The sequence below is a fragment of the Monomorium pharaonis genome, chromosome 3 (genome assembly GCF_013373865.1).
Source record: "Monomorium pharaonis isolate MP-MQ-018 chromosome 3, ASM1337386v2, whole genome shotgun sequence".
Lineage (NCBI taxonomy): Eukaryota > Metazoa > Arthropoda > Insecta > Hymenoptera > Formicidae > Monomorium > Monomorium pharaonis.
This window is the reverse complement of record NC_050469.1, coordinates 3,986,129-4,001,272: the sequence shown is the minus strand read 5'-3', so window position 1 is coordinate 4,001,272 and position 15,144 is coordinate 3,986,129. Positions and strand designations below refer to the sequence as shown.

At 29.6% G+C, this 15,144-nt stretch overlaps 2 protein-coding genes across 8 annotated transcripts in view; one reads left to right on the top strand and one right to left on the bottom strand.

Annotated features, from left to right (window-relative positions):
- Positions 1-15,144, bottom strand: part of LOC105828970 (RING-box protein 2) — a 70,057-nt gene that overhangs the window by 44,924 nt on the left and 9,989 nt on the right. The gene's annotated exons all lie outside the window — the stretch shown is intronic.
- The window catches only part of LOC105836835 (facilitated trehalose transporter Tret1), a 35,083-nt gene that overhangs the window by 11,922 nt on the left and 8,017 nt on the right, over positions 1-15,144 (top strand). For 3 of the 5 annotated variants that reach the window (XM_012681137.3, XM_036284881.1, XM_028193047.2), the window contains exon 2: positions 11,069-11,518. In XM_012681137.3, the coding sequence (XP_012536591.1) occupies positions 11,069-11,518 (450 nt within the window). Of the gene's footprint in view, positions 1-11,068; positions 11,519-13,695; positions 14,603-15,144 lie in introns of those variants that run through there. The other 2 variants (XM_012681139.3, XM_012681138.3) reach the window with 2 other exon arrangements.

Here is a 15,144-nt window from a genome sequence, read left to right as displayed (position 1 = left end):
TAATTGCGTATGTTGATAAACTGATATATAATTAATGTTTCAATTATCGCCAATTAATTTTTGTATTTCAATCAATCTCCACTGATAAATAATTTCATTATTATTATTATTATAGTAATAATAGTATAATAATATATAATAATATATAATTATTTTTTAATAAATTCGTTTATATTATATGAAATAAATCGAAATAACTGTTTTATATATTTTTGTACATTTTATATATAATTTACTTTTTAATTTTACACAGATATGATTTTATTTTCATATTTATAATTTAAATGATAAAGTTTTGAAACATTGTTTTTTATTTCGTGCTATAAATAATAATTGCCCAGTTCTGTTCTTGTTGTAGCAGCAACGACATTGATATTCCGCAGAACAATCATCATTCATCAGAAAGATCTCGAACTCTCTGTTGGGATTGAATAATCTGTCGTTATGTTCATAGATCACCTTCTGGATGGCTCAGTGCTTATCTACCTCAGGATCAGGATATCGAATGAAAAATATCGATACTTGATTTATCGGAAACATATTCATATAGTGACTTGTGTTGGAAAAGAAGTATCGATAACAAGCATCAGAGAAAAAAAAAACTGATCAAGAAATATTGCAGAAGCTATATTCTTGAGATTTTTCATTTTCTTATGTAATGCTTTTTACATTTATATGTACTTATACTGAAAATGTAACTTATTTTACAATTAAATTTTTTATATTTTATTTAACAACTGAAAATGTTGGAAATACAATAATATCTAGTAAAATTATCATACCAAGAAATTTTATTTATTCATTTATTATTTTTTTATGAACAAAAAGTGAATTTTAAAATTTTTAAAGCTACTTTAATTTTAAAAGCTACTTTAGTCAATATTCGTATCTATTGTTTTTGTTCATTAAATCTAAAGAAAAATCAATGTAACATAATATTACAATGTATAATTGCAAAGTATTGAAAGCATTGTTTTCCTAAAAAGTAGATATTAATAAAAGTATCGATATTCTTTCCGAGTCTATTTCATTTTCTTCATCTCACACACATTTGTAATGCCGATAGAAAGCATCAATAAACCATTTGACGATAAAAATCAGACTTTATCATTAACTCTCGAAACTGCTCGGATCCCGTTCCCGCGTTTTCACGTGACGCAATGTACAAATCAATGGTCAGACAGAGCCAAATATGTAAAGCATTATTGTCTTTCAAATACGTTGTATCTAATTTCCGTGCTATAATATATTATCAACAATTCCGGCTCAAGGTAGGCAAGAATTAAGATAGCGTTAAAGCGCAGGCAAATTTAAGTTCGCTTCGCAATCTATTACCGTAACTACGCGTCAATATGTCTGAAATATCAAGGACGACCGGAAAACCTGCAGATATCCCGTCGTGGATAATAAAGCGTATATATACGATGTGTTGCATACAGACATTTGCTTGGAAAAAAAAAGAATTATTCAAGCCGAGTATCCCTGAAAGTCCGATGCACTCTTTACAGGCCAAGTCGGGATCGAAGAATCGAGTGAATATGCAGGAAGTATATACATATGTATATGTGTGTTTTGGAGAATAACATAGAGATTTCTCCGAGATTTTAATCGCCTAAAATTATGCACGGCTCAAAACGAAAACAAATAACACGTCCGACGAATTCTTTTTAACGGAAATTTAAACGACAATCAATTTATTGCAATTATTTTTATTTTACGTTTGTTAGATATTTAAATGATTACATTTAAAATTAGGTTTCTCTTTTCACAAATTTTATAACTGAATTAACATATTTTTTTTTATTTAAATATGTGAAATTAATTGTAAATAAGAAAAAATGCAATATTATTTTATGAGATGCATGATAAATTTTTTAGTCACATGAATCTATTGCGTTGCAACAATCGTGTAATAAGATTCGACATGCAATTAGACATTGTTTAATTAAGTAAAAGAACGATCGATAGCCAGTCGATAAAATTCAGTGTATACATTACCGACTCGGCGTTACAACAAGCATGTCCGATACAACTTCATCTATTCTTCTTTGCCGATTTATCGGTACGAACTGTGAGTTGAACATTCTACTCTAATGCAAGACGGGTTGCTGTTCCGCACACAAAAGGGGCCAATGCTAGTATATTAACGTTACACGAATACACCGATGAAATATTGTTAAAGGAAAATTGAAATAAAAATTCATACTTTCAGAATTGGCATGATTCAAAACAGCTATGTGCATAAATTTAAATAACTATAAATTAAATTTATTACATCATTGTAATATATATATTCAGAAAAGACTGAGAAAAAGCAGTAATTGCAATATTCCCTGAGAACAATGACAATTCAATTATCAGCTAAAAAAATTTAGATTCCAATTTTGAAATTTAAATGAACAATTAATTGCCATTTTTCCTCTGAATGTTTCAGAATATTCGGAAAGTGAACAAGCTTTGCTATTTACAAGGAACATATTACATATAATATGAACATGTATATAAAGAAAAATCAATAATAACACGGCAAAGGAAAAAACAAGCTCATTATGTGTTTAAAAATACGTATCAAGCGAGAGAGAGAGAGAGAGAGAGAGAGAGCAAAATAACCCCTGAAATAATACCTCATGTTGTCGATCAAATCCATTGATCTGTGTTCTATACGCTTTTATTTCGCGACGTATTACATGTAAAATGCACCGATATTCTACAAATATTAAAAATAACATTCGTTTGGGTCACTTTACGCGTGGAACACTCTCGACACGAATGAACTGCCCTGATTTCACGTGCACCGCTAATTCTACGTGCACTTGTAAACATTTTCAAATAGGAAAATAATAATAGGATTTGCATGTCTTTCCGATAACGCACCAATAACACATCGTAAATCGCGAGTAGATGACTGGTGAGATACCGCGATGCACTATCGTCACTATCATCCTACTAATTCTCACTTCGCCATATTGCCTTGCGCGAAATCATGTATTTCAATCAGGACGACGAAAATGAGAAATGCAGTCGACTTAGCTTCACGGACTTAATTGTTTCACGGATGCAGCGCTAAAATGCATCAACAACAACCGTTGCAAGTGCCTACGCCGCCGGTACGTCCACTATTGCTAGAAAATTATTTGAAAACAGCAAACGTGCAGAATATAATGAAATAATTTCGCTCACACTGCGAAAAGGCAAACTATCATTCTCGCAAAGGAGATCTAATGTATAACAGAAAAAAAAACGATTCAATAGATACGTTATTTGATGGAATAAGTATCTTACGGCTCGTTTAACATAACATCTAATTGCAATTAATTAAATTTAATATTATTTCAGTCCAGTATATTAATTGAATTGAGATAATTATATGTGTCAATTGGAAGAATTGATTTCAGATCAAAAATGCGATATAAATGCAGAGGGTGATAAAAGAATTCGTGATAATCAAAAATTAAAGATCTCATCCGCGCGATGCATTGAAACTGTAGTTATTATTGCTGACTACATTCGTTCTCTTGTTACTTTCTTCAACGAGCTATTTTAAAACAGGCAGGTCGAAACACATTTTACTTTTTAATGTTACTCTACTTTAATATGACCTAGATCACATTGAAGTAGAGATTAACATAAGGAAAATGAATCATGAGCTTCACACAAAGTCGAGAATTAAAATCATCAGAAAATCAATCATTTAAACGTAAAATTAATTAAATTTAACATTTATGCACATACATCTTCACAAATTGTTTCAAATACAAACATAAAATAGATACAGCAGTAAGTAAAAAATAAAAACGTGGCATTACATAAACGATTCTCTAGAGAGATAAAATATTTTGTTATAATTATGAATGTTTTTGATCAAACTTTAGACATATAGAAAATATTTTCTTGTTTAAAAAAAATGATAAATATTTCAGCCATGCAATCATATACATATATACATATATAATATAAGTTCCAAAATACCTTAATTTGTATTAAATTTTTAAATCTAAAATGTTTTATCCAAATTTTATATCATTTGAAAAAGTTCTATAACTGTTTGTTGGTTGACTTTAGTATTTACATTTATATCTCTTCACATAGTAATAATGATGCAATATATCGTGTATGTGAAAAAACAAAATAAATTACAGTAAAATCAGCATAAATACATACTACACACACCACACACACACACACACACACACACACACACACACACACACAGAGAGAAAAAAAAGTTAATTTGACAAAATTTTCCAACTAAATTAAAATTTTAGTTAAAATGTTAGTTCAAGAATTTATGCATTTAACTTAAGTGCACAAATTTTAATTCAAGTATTTATATACACGAAAAGAGTTTTGTACGTAACAAATACATTTCCATTCTAATCGTGTCTAATTTTTACATTTGTTTGCATAACTTTTTAACATATTTTTAACGATGCACACAATATGATTTCGATGCGCATCCTACGCCCTTCGTTCCTACGTTAATTTCTATTCACACGGCACGTGATTGCCATGCGCGTCAAAAGATTAAAGACAGAATCACGATTCCAGAAAACAACTATAAATTAAAAAAAAACACGTTATATTTCATCAAATTGGAAATTTCACGTTGAATCATTATCGTTGCTGTCTGGCTTTGCTTATTACCTGTAATGAATTTAAAAATAGTGCTTGCCTCAATGTATAATCGATTTAATATGAATCTAATAGAGAGGAAGTGATATTACGGTTAATAGTGATATTACGATTCTTATAAATATTATGGCTCCGTTATTATAAAGAATTTTAATTATTTATTTTGCCCGCAGCTTATTTATTGTGCAGTGGCGCTAATATATTAATACATAAGAATCGACATTTGTTTTTATTTTTGGGCATTTTTAAAAGATATATTTTAATGGTGAATCACACATACTTCCTCATTCTGATATTGGTTTCTGATAAAATAATGTCACGAGAACATCGTACAAATATTAACAGAGAAATGTACATTCTCCATGGATATAAGATGAAAAAAATGACGAACCCATTCGAATCAAAATGTACTTAGACACACCACTTGGACATTTTGGCAGATGTCCATAGGATACGAAAATAGCACCGAATGTATGAAAGACTCAACATTGGGAAGCACTAAAAATATTCCACGTGGGCTGTGTGAGGCAAATATAGAAATAGAAAGAAAATGAACGATCTCATTTTCCGAATGCTATCGACTAGAGCATTGCGCAACGTAGTTGAAGACTCGCGTTCAAGGTTATCCGGAAAATTTTCCGCCGCCATTATTCGGAAATTATTGATTCACATATCTGCGAAGAACGCTCAAACAGCAATATCCAAAAGACATCTAAAGAAAATTTCAAAAATTGTTTTTTGAATCCCTTTGCAGTGCTGTTGTATTGCTCAAATTTTCCATCAATTGTACATTAATCGATCGAAAATAAATCTTTCAAATTTTTAATTATTTTGATAGAGCTATACATATAGTAACACTGTGCATTAATTAAATTTAAAACCTTTAGTTGCTAATCATGTGTGGAACTTGAATGAAAATTGAATGTGATAAATGCATGTTTATGTACGAAGTATTTAAAAAAAAAAACGAAAATTATAAGACGTAAAGTGTCTTATATAATTGCAAAAATAGACAAAATTTACAAACTATATAAGCAACAAATTTCAAAAGACAATTAAAAATCTTTGCAAAACAAAATATAATTAATCAAAAACTTTACAGAGTTTGCAAATATGTATTATCAAACATTCGATATAATCGTCACATATAAAATTGAGCATCAACTAAAGAAATCAATCGCTGTCACATTCTATTCGGCTCTGAAACAGGAATACTAACGATATGCATAATTCAATTTTGCATCGGGATTTGATCAATTATATTAAAAGTTATATATATACACATATAATAATATATTTTATGTTACGAAACATTCCCTCTAGTTGTAAAGTTGATTAACGTTTGACCGCGTGACAAAAATTAGATAGTAGAGTTACATAATCAGAAAAAAATGTTTTTTTTTTATTAGTTGACAGAAGAATGGATTTTTAAGAATGGAGCGCATTATATAAAATACAAATATTATCTAACTTTTTTATCCATAACAATATTGACATATTAAAGAATGGCATACTCTGCTTCACATAAACATATTTATTTTAACTGAGAACAAAAAGTTGTTAATTTGCCTAAATTTTTCAACTTATTTAATTTCTTCAGTTTAAATATTTATGCATTTAATTTAAATATATAAAATACTTAAACATTAATTGAACTATATTTAATTAAATTTTATCATTTTTGTTTTTATTTTCCAAAAGTGTGATATGGAAAACTCAAATATTATAATTACGCTTTAAATAACATGTAAATATATCAACAAATAATTTCTTCTTTGTCTTTCATTTTTTTCTAGAAAAAAATTCTTTGACACATAAGAAAAATCACAATAAATGCACGTTTTTCGCACAATTCTTGTTTGCAAAAATACAAATGAACGAAATAAATATATATGCATTTATAAACGTACAGAAAAATTCTGTTAAAATATATTTAAATTCAAAAATATTAAGATTAAGAATTGTATATATCGCAGACGTTTAATATTCAATATTTAATGATACAACATGGAATACTTTTGTCACGTTTTGATTTTCAAACCGAGAAAAATCTCATTTTATCTAATAATCCATGTTACGTAAACAGCAAATTTCTAAAATATATTATATTTTGTAAGAAATACCCATTATTTCAAAAGTCTACCTTATACTTGGGAAAATCATGACTACATAAAGAAATCTCAGTTAATATTTGATGCGGAAGCGGTACACAACGGAATTATCTCTTAGTCAATAATTGTTAAAGTCGAGTGATTGTGCCGCGGTTGATTTAATCGATCGACCAACGGAAATTACACGCGAATGAGTGGGACAATGGAACATAAAGGTCATGACCTAGAAAGGTCACATATGTATTATTACTGCCCTTATCGAGCTGCTTTCTTTAAGTTTAAAAAACAAATAAAATGTTTGTTAACCATGTATAAAAATAATCCTATATTATCCTATTATTTTTCCATGTTTTGCTCGTTAACGAAATTTTTTGCAATTTTTCCTCAGCTAATAAACGTAATAATTAGATCAATCTTTTACTTAATTTTAAAAAGACAAAAGAACTTACTTTTAAAAACTAGAGTATATATCATACAAAGTACTTATTTTATATATTGTTTAGAAACATGGAAATATCGCTGTAATATAAATTTTGAATCTTTATATCAGTCTTTATAATTATTCTTTAATTCAAGAGAATTCAAAGCAATAGAAATTAAATACTTCTCAAGTAAATTTTGTGAAATTAAATCTTACTGTATTAATATAATATATTGATTTAATTTCACAAAATTTACTTGAAAAGTATTTAATTTCTATTGCTTTGAATTCTCTTAGCATTCTCTTATGCACAATTCTACAATGTGTACAATGGATAACTTTCCAATATGCATTGGGACATTTATTATGTCACACTAAAACGTATAAAATTAATTAATTGTTTGTTGATAATTATTTACATTCTTTATTAATAAATAGTTACATTTATTTTTTAGTTTATTTAGAAATGTTTACATTAATTTTATACCGGATATTTTCATTATATTTTTAACAAAGTATAATTGTGTTTGATTATCATCTAACATTCTTCCTCTCTCATCATAGATATAATAAATTTTATTACTCGGTTATCTAATAATATTTTTCTTAAAATTTTTTATACAATTCATTATTACTATTTTAATATTTTCAAAAAAAGCTGGAATAAAAGTAGATGATTTAATGTATCTTTATGATAAAACGAAAATCTCATAAAGCATGAACGATCGTAACTAACTCAATTGAATTAGAGAACTATAATTCCGCGCTGAAGGTCAGGGCACTTAAATTAGATACGCTGTTCTACGTAATAACTAGATTATGCAATCAGGTTTCGAGATTTATGGCATTGTTTTATATATAATTGGAATTCTTCTATTTATTTTTCTGGAAAAGAAGTTATCATATGATTCATTGAAGAAAAATTATTGATTTTTTTTTTAATATTCAATATACTGATATCGCTGTATTTCAGTCATTTTACAAAATTTAAATTTTGAAAACATTCTTTAAAAAAATAATAGTTTTGAATTCGCGATAGTTTTATATTCAAGATGTGCGACCATTGATTTTAATCTTTAAAAAAGTTCTGAAGAATGCGATATTGCGAGTTACTATCGATCCATGATGCCACATATTTTTCGTGACTTAATAATGTAAATCTATTAGTACATTTTTGTACAAGTGCAAACGAAACTGAACTCCAAAGAGCAAGCTAACAACATTACGTCAAACAGAGTTCATATCGTATATGTATATGAACTTTACCTCGCATGTAAGAGACACGTGATGACCGCGGGATAAACAAACGATTTTTCGACACAATAACTATTCCAATGTGATGAGAAGCGTCATATCCATACACCCATACAAAGGATGATCTAGGATTTACGCTAGATTGGAGCTCGCTAGGACACTTTTGTATTCCGATTATTGTACGATGTAATGTTCCGCTAAAGCGGTGTTCAGTCTTCGAGACGAACACCGTAAAATTTAATAATGCCTTTTTTCGAATAGAAGGGATACAAATCGACACTTCGAGTGTTTACTTAATGATTCTATCATACTGATTTATGCTCAGTATTGTACTACCGACAGAACACATTAAAACAAGATCTGTGACAGTGATCGTTTGTGAATTAACGTGTTTCCTATCCGACATGAGTGCAATTATAAATGTAAAAACAATACTAAAAAAGAAAAGAAACAAACATTGCATAAAACGTTGAGGAAATCGGTAAATTTTATAGAATAATCAAGTTATTTATATTTATATTTTTTAAATGCATACAAGTTAAATGCTGGAGTAAAAGAATACCAGAAACATAATTTTACGCTCGATTTTCTTTAAAAATATATAAAACTGTACACAGAGATTCTTTTAATTAGCATAAGTGTTTTCATGAGTTAGAAATTAATATAATTATGTTATATACTGTATAGGCGAAAAATCAGCTAAATTTTATTTTGACAATTCTACGTAAAAATAATTTTTTAAATTAGATTTATATTTAGAGAAATTTCTCTTCTTAAATCTTGATTAAAAACGATTTTTGTATTAGAAAAATAAAAACTCAAGTCGCATCATATCTATAAACGTAATTGAATAAAGCAAGATATACACATGGAAAGTAACAAGTATATAAAAGTGGAAAATAAATAAGATTTTAAATTGAATATGTAAAAAAATACTAGATTAGTCCGCAAGAGTACACATTCATTATTTTCGGGGTCAACGGTTTCTGGATGCCCGACTATTTGTTGAGGCAAGGTTGTTCATTGTTTTGAAACGTGATAATTACAAGATTTCAGCTTTGGGGTCGAACTAGAGTTTTATCATATAACGCTTTGCGTCAACACAATGTAGAGAATCATTCGCGAAAGTGGCGCACTATCGTCGTTAGTAATAGAGTTCAAGACGGGTTATCACAGTCAGGGGTAAAAGTCATCTAATCTCCGACTGGGCATCATCATCACTTGATACTCTGCCACTGGCTTTTCGTCATTGGCTCATTTGATAATTACATTCTATCTTCCTTTCTTTCTCGCTCTCCTTCGCTCTGCATACGCAGACATTACTCGCCCTCTACTTTTTTTTCTCCCCGTGTGCGATTTGACTCCCTCTCCACTCGCGTATTTTCACCGCAATTCTTGATAAAGCGATTCTTGAAAACAGTATAAATAGTCCAACTTTGATATTTCATCCCTTCGAGTGAACGGGCTAAGCAAATAGACAGACGTCCGTTCTTTGACGATCGGTAACGCGTTTGTTCATTTTATATCATCTTCGCAACTCTCGTACCATATTATCATTTTAAATTCGGTGCTCTTCTTAGTGTACAGTTTTCATCCATGAATATATTTTATCGTCCAAGTGGATTTTATATTTGTTGATATCTTCTCGCGAAAGTAATCGACAACATTAGAAATTTTCAAGTGATTTCTGTGTGTTCTTCTATTAGAGACAAGTAAATGTGTCATAAGACGAAAACTTTTTAGAAATATCAAAATATTTTATTGTTTACTGATTAGAAGTAAAACGTAATATAATTGTATTCTCAGCATGTCCAAAAATATATTAATGTAATTGACGTAATATTAAAAAGAACAAATATAACATTTATTGTGATATTAAAAAAAAATAGATGTCTTTATATAAAATAATACTTGAATTAAATCGCACTGATTATTTTCTTATAGAATTCAATTTTATTAAATCGTGAGTTTAATTTTTTTCTTATAACTATATAATTGTTCTGTTTTAATAATTAAATTATTCTCTGAAGATAAGTATAAAGAGAAATGATAAATAAAGCAATAAATTTTGCTTTCAATTTCTTTAAATTATAACATTCGGAAGTGAACTTTCCAAGAGAATTCCTTTTCATTAATCCGAAATGGACGATTTCTTTAATTTTTGGTCATTTTTTAAAATTAAGCACATGGTTTTCTTCGAGTGTTTATTATAATGTAATCTGTTTACTACGCGTGGAACTTTATCGCAAAAAAGAACTGTCGAAGTCTGGTAACGTCCAGTTCGGCTACTCTCTTGCGGTTATCTCCGGTTTTAACTTGTCCATTCTTATTATACAATCTACTTATTAAAATTTTAAAAATAGCAGAAAAGTCATCTATCATTTATTTTATTGTAATCAATAATTATTCCATAGCAATTATTTTCTTACATTAAATATAAAAATAATTTTAATCAGAGATTATTTTAATAATTTTTATCAAAATTTAATCAAAATTTTGTCTTAATTACGCGTGAATAGTAAGTCCTTTCTTCTGTTTTTACATATCACTATTTTCTTTCTCTTAAATGATTATTTTTTATAGTACTCATCATAATTCTGAATGCAGAATTTATCTAATATATTGTTAAAACCGTAATTTTGTATTTTAGGAGCGCAGCGTTCTTTCCAAATACCCGAGGGTGTCCCCGGTTATCAGATCTTCGCCGTCCAGTTCTGGGTCCAACCTAGACTGTTCGTCGAACACTACCCTTGTGACAAGCACCAGTCCCTTCAACAGCCAGACCGCCCTTATCACCGAGAAGAAACACTTCTCCGGGGACACTGGCAAGGGGTCCAATCATTATTATGCCGAGAACTTGAGAAACAATCATCTAAAGACCTTGAACAGGTCGCGGATCTACGATCCGCTCAACAAAAACCAAGACGTCGATTACAAACAATTAGATCCATTACTACCGAGTGAGCAAAATTCAAGCATCAACATTCTAATGGATTCCCAGGACGTGAAACTACCGAAGGACTTGCAGGAACCCATGCGATTACCATCCTCGGAGTTCCAGAAGGTGCCTAAACCATCATGGATACAATTTTCCACCCAGGTAAATTATTATATACATTTTTATATGAGATTCTCTTCAATACAGATTCTTCAAGTATTTTAAAATAGAATATATTTTAAAATAAAAAGATGCAAAATTTATTTCTTTTATTGGCAAAAATCAATATAAATAAAATTAAAAGAAAATGCAGTTAATCAAATAACATAATATAATATAGCTTTCTGTGAAATATAAATTTCAATCAGCAAGGCAGAAATGACAAAATGTTATCAATAGGAGTAACTTTAATTGTTAAAAATAAAAATTGTGAAAGATATATTATTATTTTGAGAAGAATCACCGATAATTATCTTACAAGCAAATACATGAAAAAATTCTATACGTGTTTCTTGCATGTAATATCAACTATGTGCAAAGTATATTCCTACAAATTATTCATTTCACACACAAACACACACACACAAATTGTTCAGTGCGATAAAGTTGAGATTAGAGTACAATATATTCAATTATTGTGAATTAGTCACGTGTTCTAAATAAAAGAATTTCCCCCATTTTTTATTGTTCGAAATCGCGTTCTTGAGAATAAATTACTGAATTTAAGGACGCACGCGGGCTGTAGTAGTATGACCATACGTAGGATCCGTCAATGCCAAGTCGACGCTGTCACCTTTCGTTCGTACGCTTGTAAAATTTGCAATATCATCATAATACGTTCTAATATGTTATCTATTTGGAGAAAATGTTTTTCTTGTAAAAATCAAAAATTTAATTAATTACAAATGATAAAATCACATCTATGTACATATATAAAAATTACATAAACTTTTTTTGCAAGGAAAATGATAATAATTTCTTATTAATTAATAAAATTGTATCTACGTTTACATTTATATCTATAAACGCAAAGATGAATAAAATTAAAAATATAGAACACGAAGGACTTTCAAACATATTTGCATAAAGTCGGAATACTTGAACTAATAAAATGTTCTTAGAACCTTTTTACATTAAACATTCTGCTCTATTATATGCGTACAGCTTGTCTGTTATGCGATCGCGGAGTGATCGACACAATAACAATGTGAAAACAAGAGGATGAGTGGAAAGCAGATGCAACCCTGTAACGAATATTACAACCTTGCATAATGCTGAACACTGCACTTTTCTTATCGTTAACATTCGATACTCATGGTCGATAGATAACAAGAGTATCAGAATTTCTTAATTGTTATTACATTTTATTATACGAAATATAAAAATCTATTAAACGATGCAGATTATAAAACAAATTATATTAAAAAATGAAACAAATTCCATTTGTCGAGAAAAGACACGAAATTAACGTCACAGTAAAAGTTTTAGTATCGATTACATTAAAGAAATAGTAATCTCTTCAATGATAAGAGCTTAAATCGATTTTAATCAATTATTCAATTTATTTATAGTTGGAAATTCTGCGCAAAATAAACTTTTAAAGTATATGAGCTTTTTATCTTTTTGTTTTTAAATTATTTATGCTCAAAGTTTTATTTCTGTATGTTAGAATTTATATTTATATTCACAAATTCATATTTATATATTTGCAAAATTTATTTAACATTCACCGTTAAACAAAAAGACATGAAAAATATCTAAATTTATATTAATAAAACATCGTTTTATTCATAAAATAATGAACACTTATCAAAGCAAGAAATCAACTTTTGTTACACAAACAATTACTAAATTAGATTATGTGCTCAATAAAAAACGATTTAAAAAATGCTAATGCAATGCTAGCCATTCGCTATCGAGTTGATAAGATAATAACAATTCTAATCACCGGAAAAACGGAAATAGGAAAAGAACAAGTAACTTAGTTTTGACATCAATTAAATTGATAGACACACTTCAAATAACACTGTTGTTATTGCATTAAATGAATTGATTGAATGAATAATAAAATACTCAAGCTTTTATTGATACAGTATACATGATACTGTATGTTGATGATCAACAAACTCTTTACTGTTAATATTATCTTTATCGAGCAAACATAACATGTTAATAAAGAATATATGTGTATTATGTAAACAAAGATTATATAGTACATTTACGTGCATACGCAAAAAGACCTACGGCCTTCATGTTGGATGCATGAGTCGCATCGATTTTTATCGATTTTCAAAACTGCTCCAGAAAAAAATCTATGCAGACGCACATACCCCTTCATCCCTTTCGCTCGGAATTAGAATCACGTGTGTGTAGAATCGCTTTGAAGACGTAGGCGCCTTGTCAAATTGACATATTTACAAGCATCTGATAGGAGTAGTGATCTACGAAGTTCTAAAGAACGTGGCCTGCGAGGGGAAGGGATGGCCGGCCCCCAGCATCGCTCTCTATATAAAATCACTCGGCGCGATCCACAAGTGTCAATAGCTTGTATTGTACTGTGACATCGAAAACTTCCACTAGCATCAGTGCGCGATCAATATCCAGTTCGTTGATCGTCGATTAAGCCAAATCAATATCGGAATCATCGGAGATATCAATCTCTAACTGATAGGCCCCACGCGCGCAAGAGTGAGTTTCTCATCCCTCGTCCCGAACACGGATGTCAGGATTCTCGAGGAGTCAACGCTCGGTTATCCGATTCCTTCTGCAAATTGCGCGTTTATCGAGACTGTTTACCCTGACTCAAAGACAAGCAAATTTTCAAATTTACGGAGATAGGAATCGATCCACTTATCGCTACTCGATAAAATAAGTAGTAACGACGTTTCTTCGACCGACGACAATTCGGACAGATCGGAATAAATCCGCTTTTGTTAGATTAACTTATCATTGATACTTAGACGGTATCCCGGCATAATTGTGAAGTCACGCGATTGTAATTGTCTTCGCGTTATAATTGGGAAACATTGCTGTTTGTCTCGTCGGACAATGATTCATTAAATCCCGGTCCCGAAATCTTGTACACCGAAAAATCGTGCTTCACCGTGTTTGCAATCGGATTATAAAATAATATTATAATAGGTCCTCGATCTATCCGTGATCATGAAGATTCTCCTACGAGCGGACACTTATGTAAACATCGAGCTGCCGGTAAACGCACCGGCGGCAAAATGCACATTCACTCAGGTAAAAAACTAATTTAGATCAGTCTTTTTTTTCTTCTTTAAAGATTTTCTGAATTTCTTTGCGGGGTAAGAAGGTTGTATTTCAGAAGGTTGTAAGAAGTTGTAAAGGGTTGAAAAAAATCAGTAAAAATAAAATAAGAAAAGAAGCATGCGTGTACTTTAACACAGAATGCACAATAAATCGTGTTATAAATGACGAACAGAGTGATTTTTCGTGTATAAAAACAAATAAAAAAATACACGATAACATTTTAAATAATTTTCAAAAACCATAATCTTGCTGTGATATATGACTCCTCGAACTAAAATTGATAAGTATTATGTACAATTGGAACCTGTTTATGTAACCGTGCATTCATTATAACATCAATTACTAATATTGTTGTTTCAGTTTTACAATCTTTTTCAACAATAAATTATAATAATTTTAAGTACTTTGGGTACCATGCTTTGAAACTTATATAGCAATATTTTAACTCTTAATTATTATTAAAAAGACTAAACTTAGCAATACAATATTGTAATAAAATAATTGCACTTTTT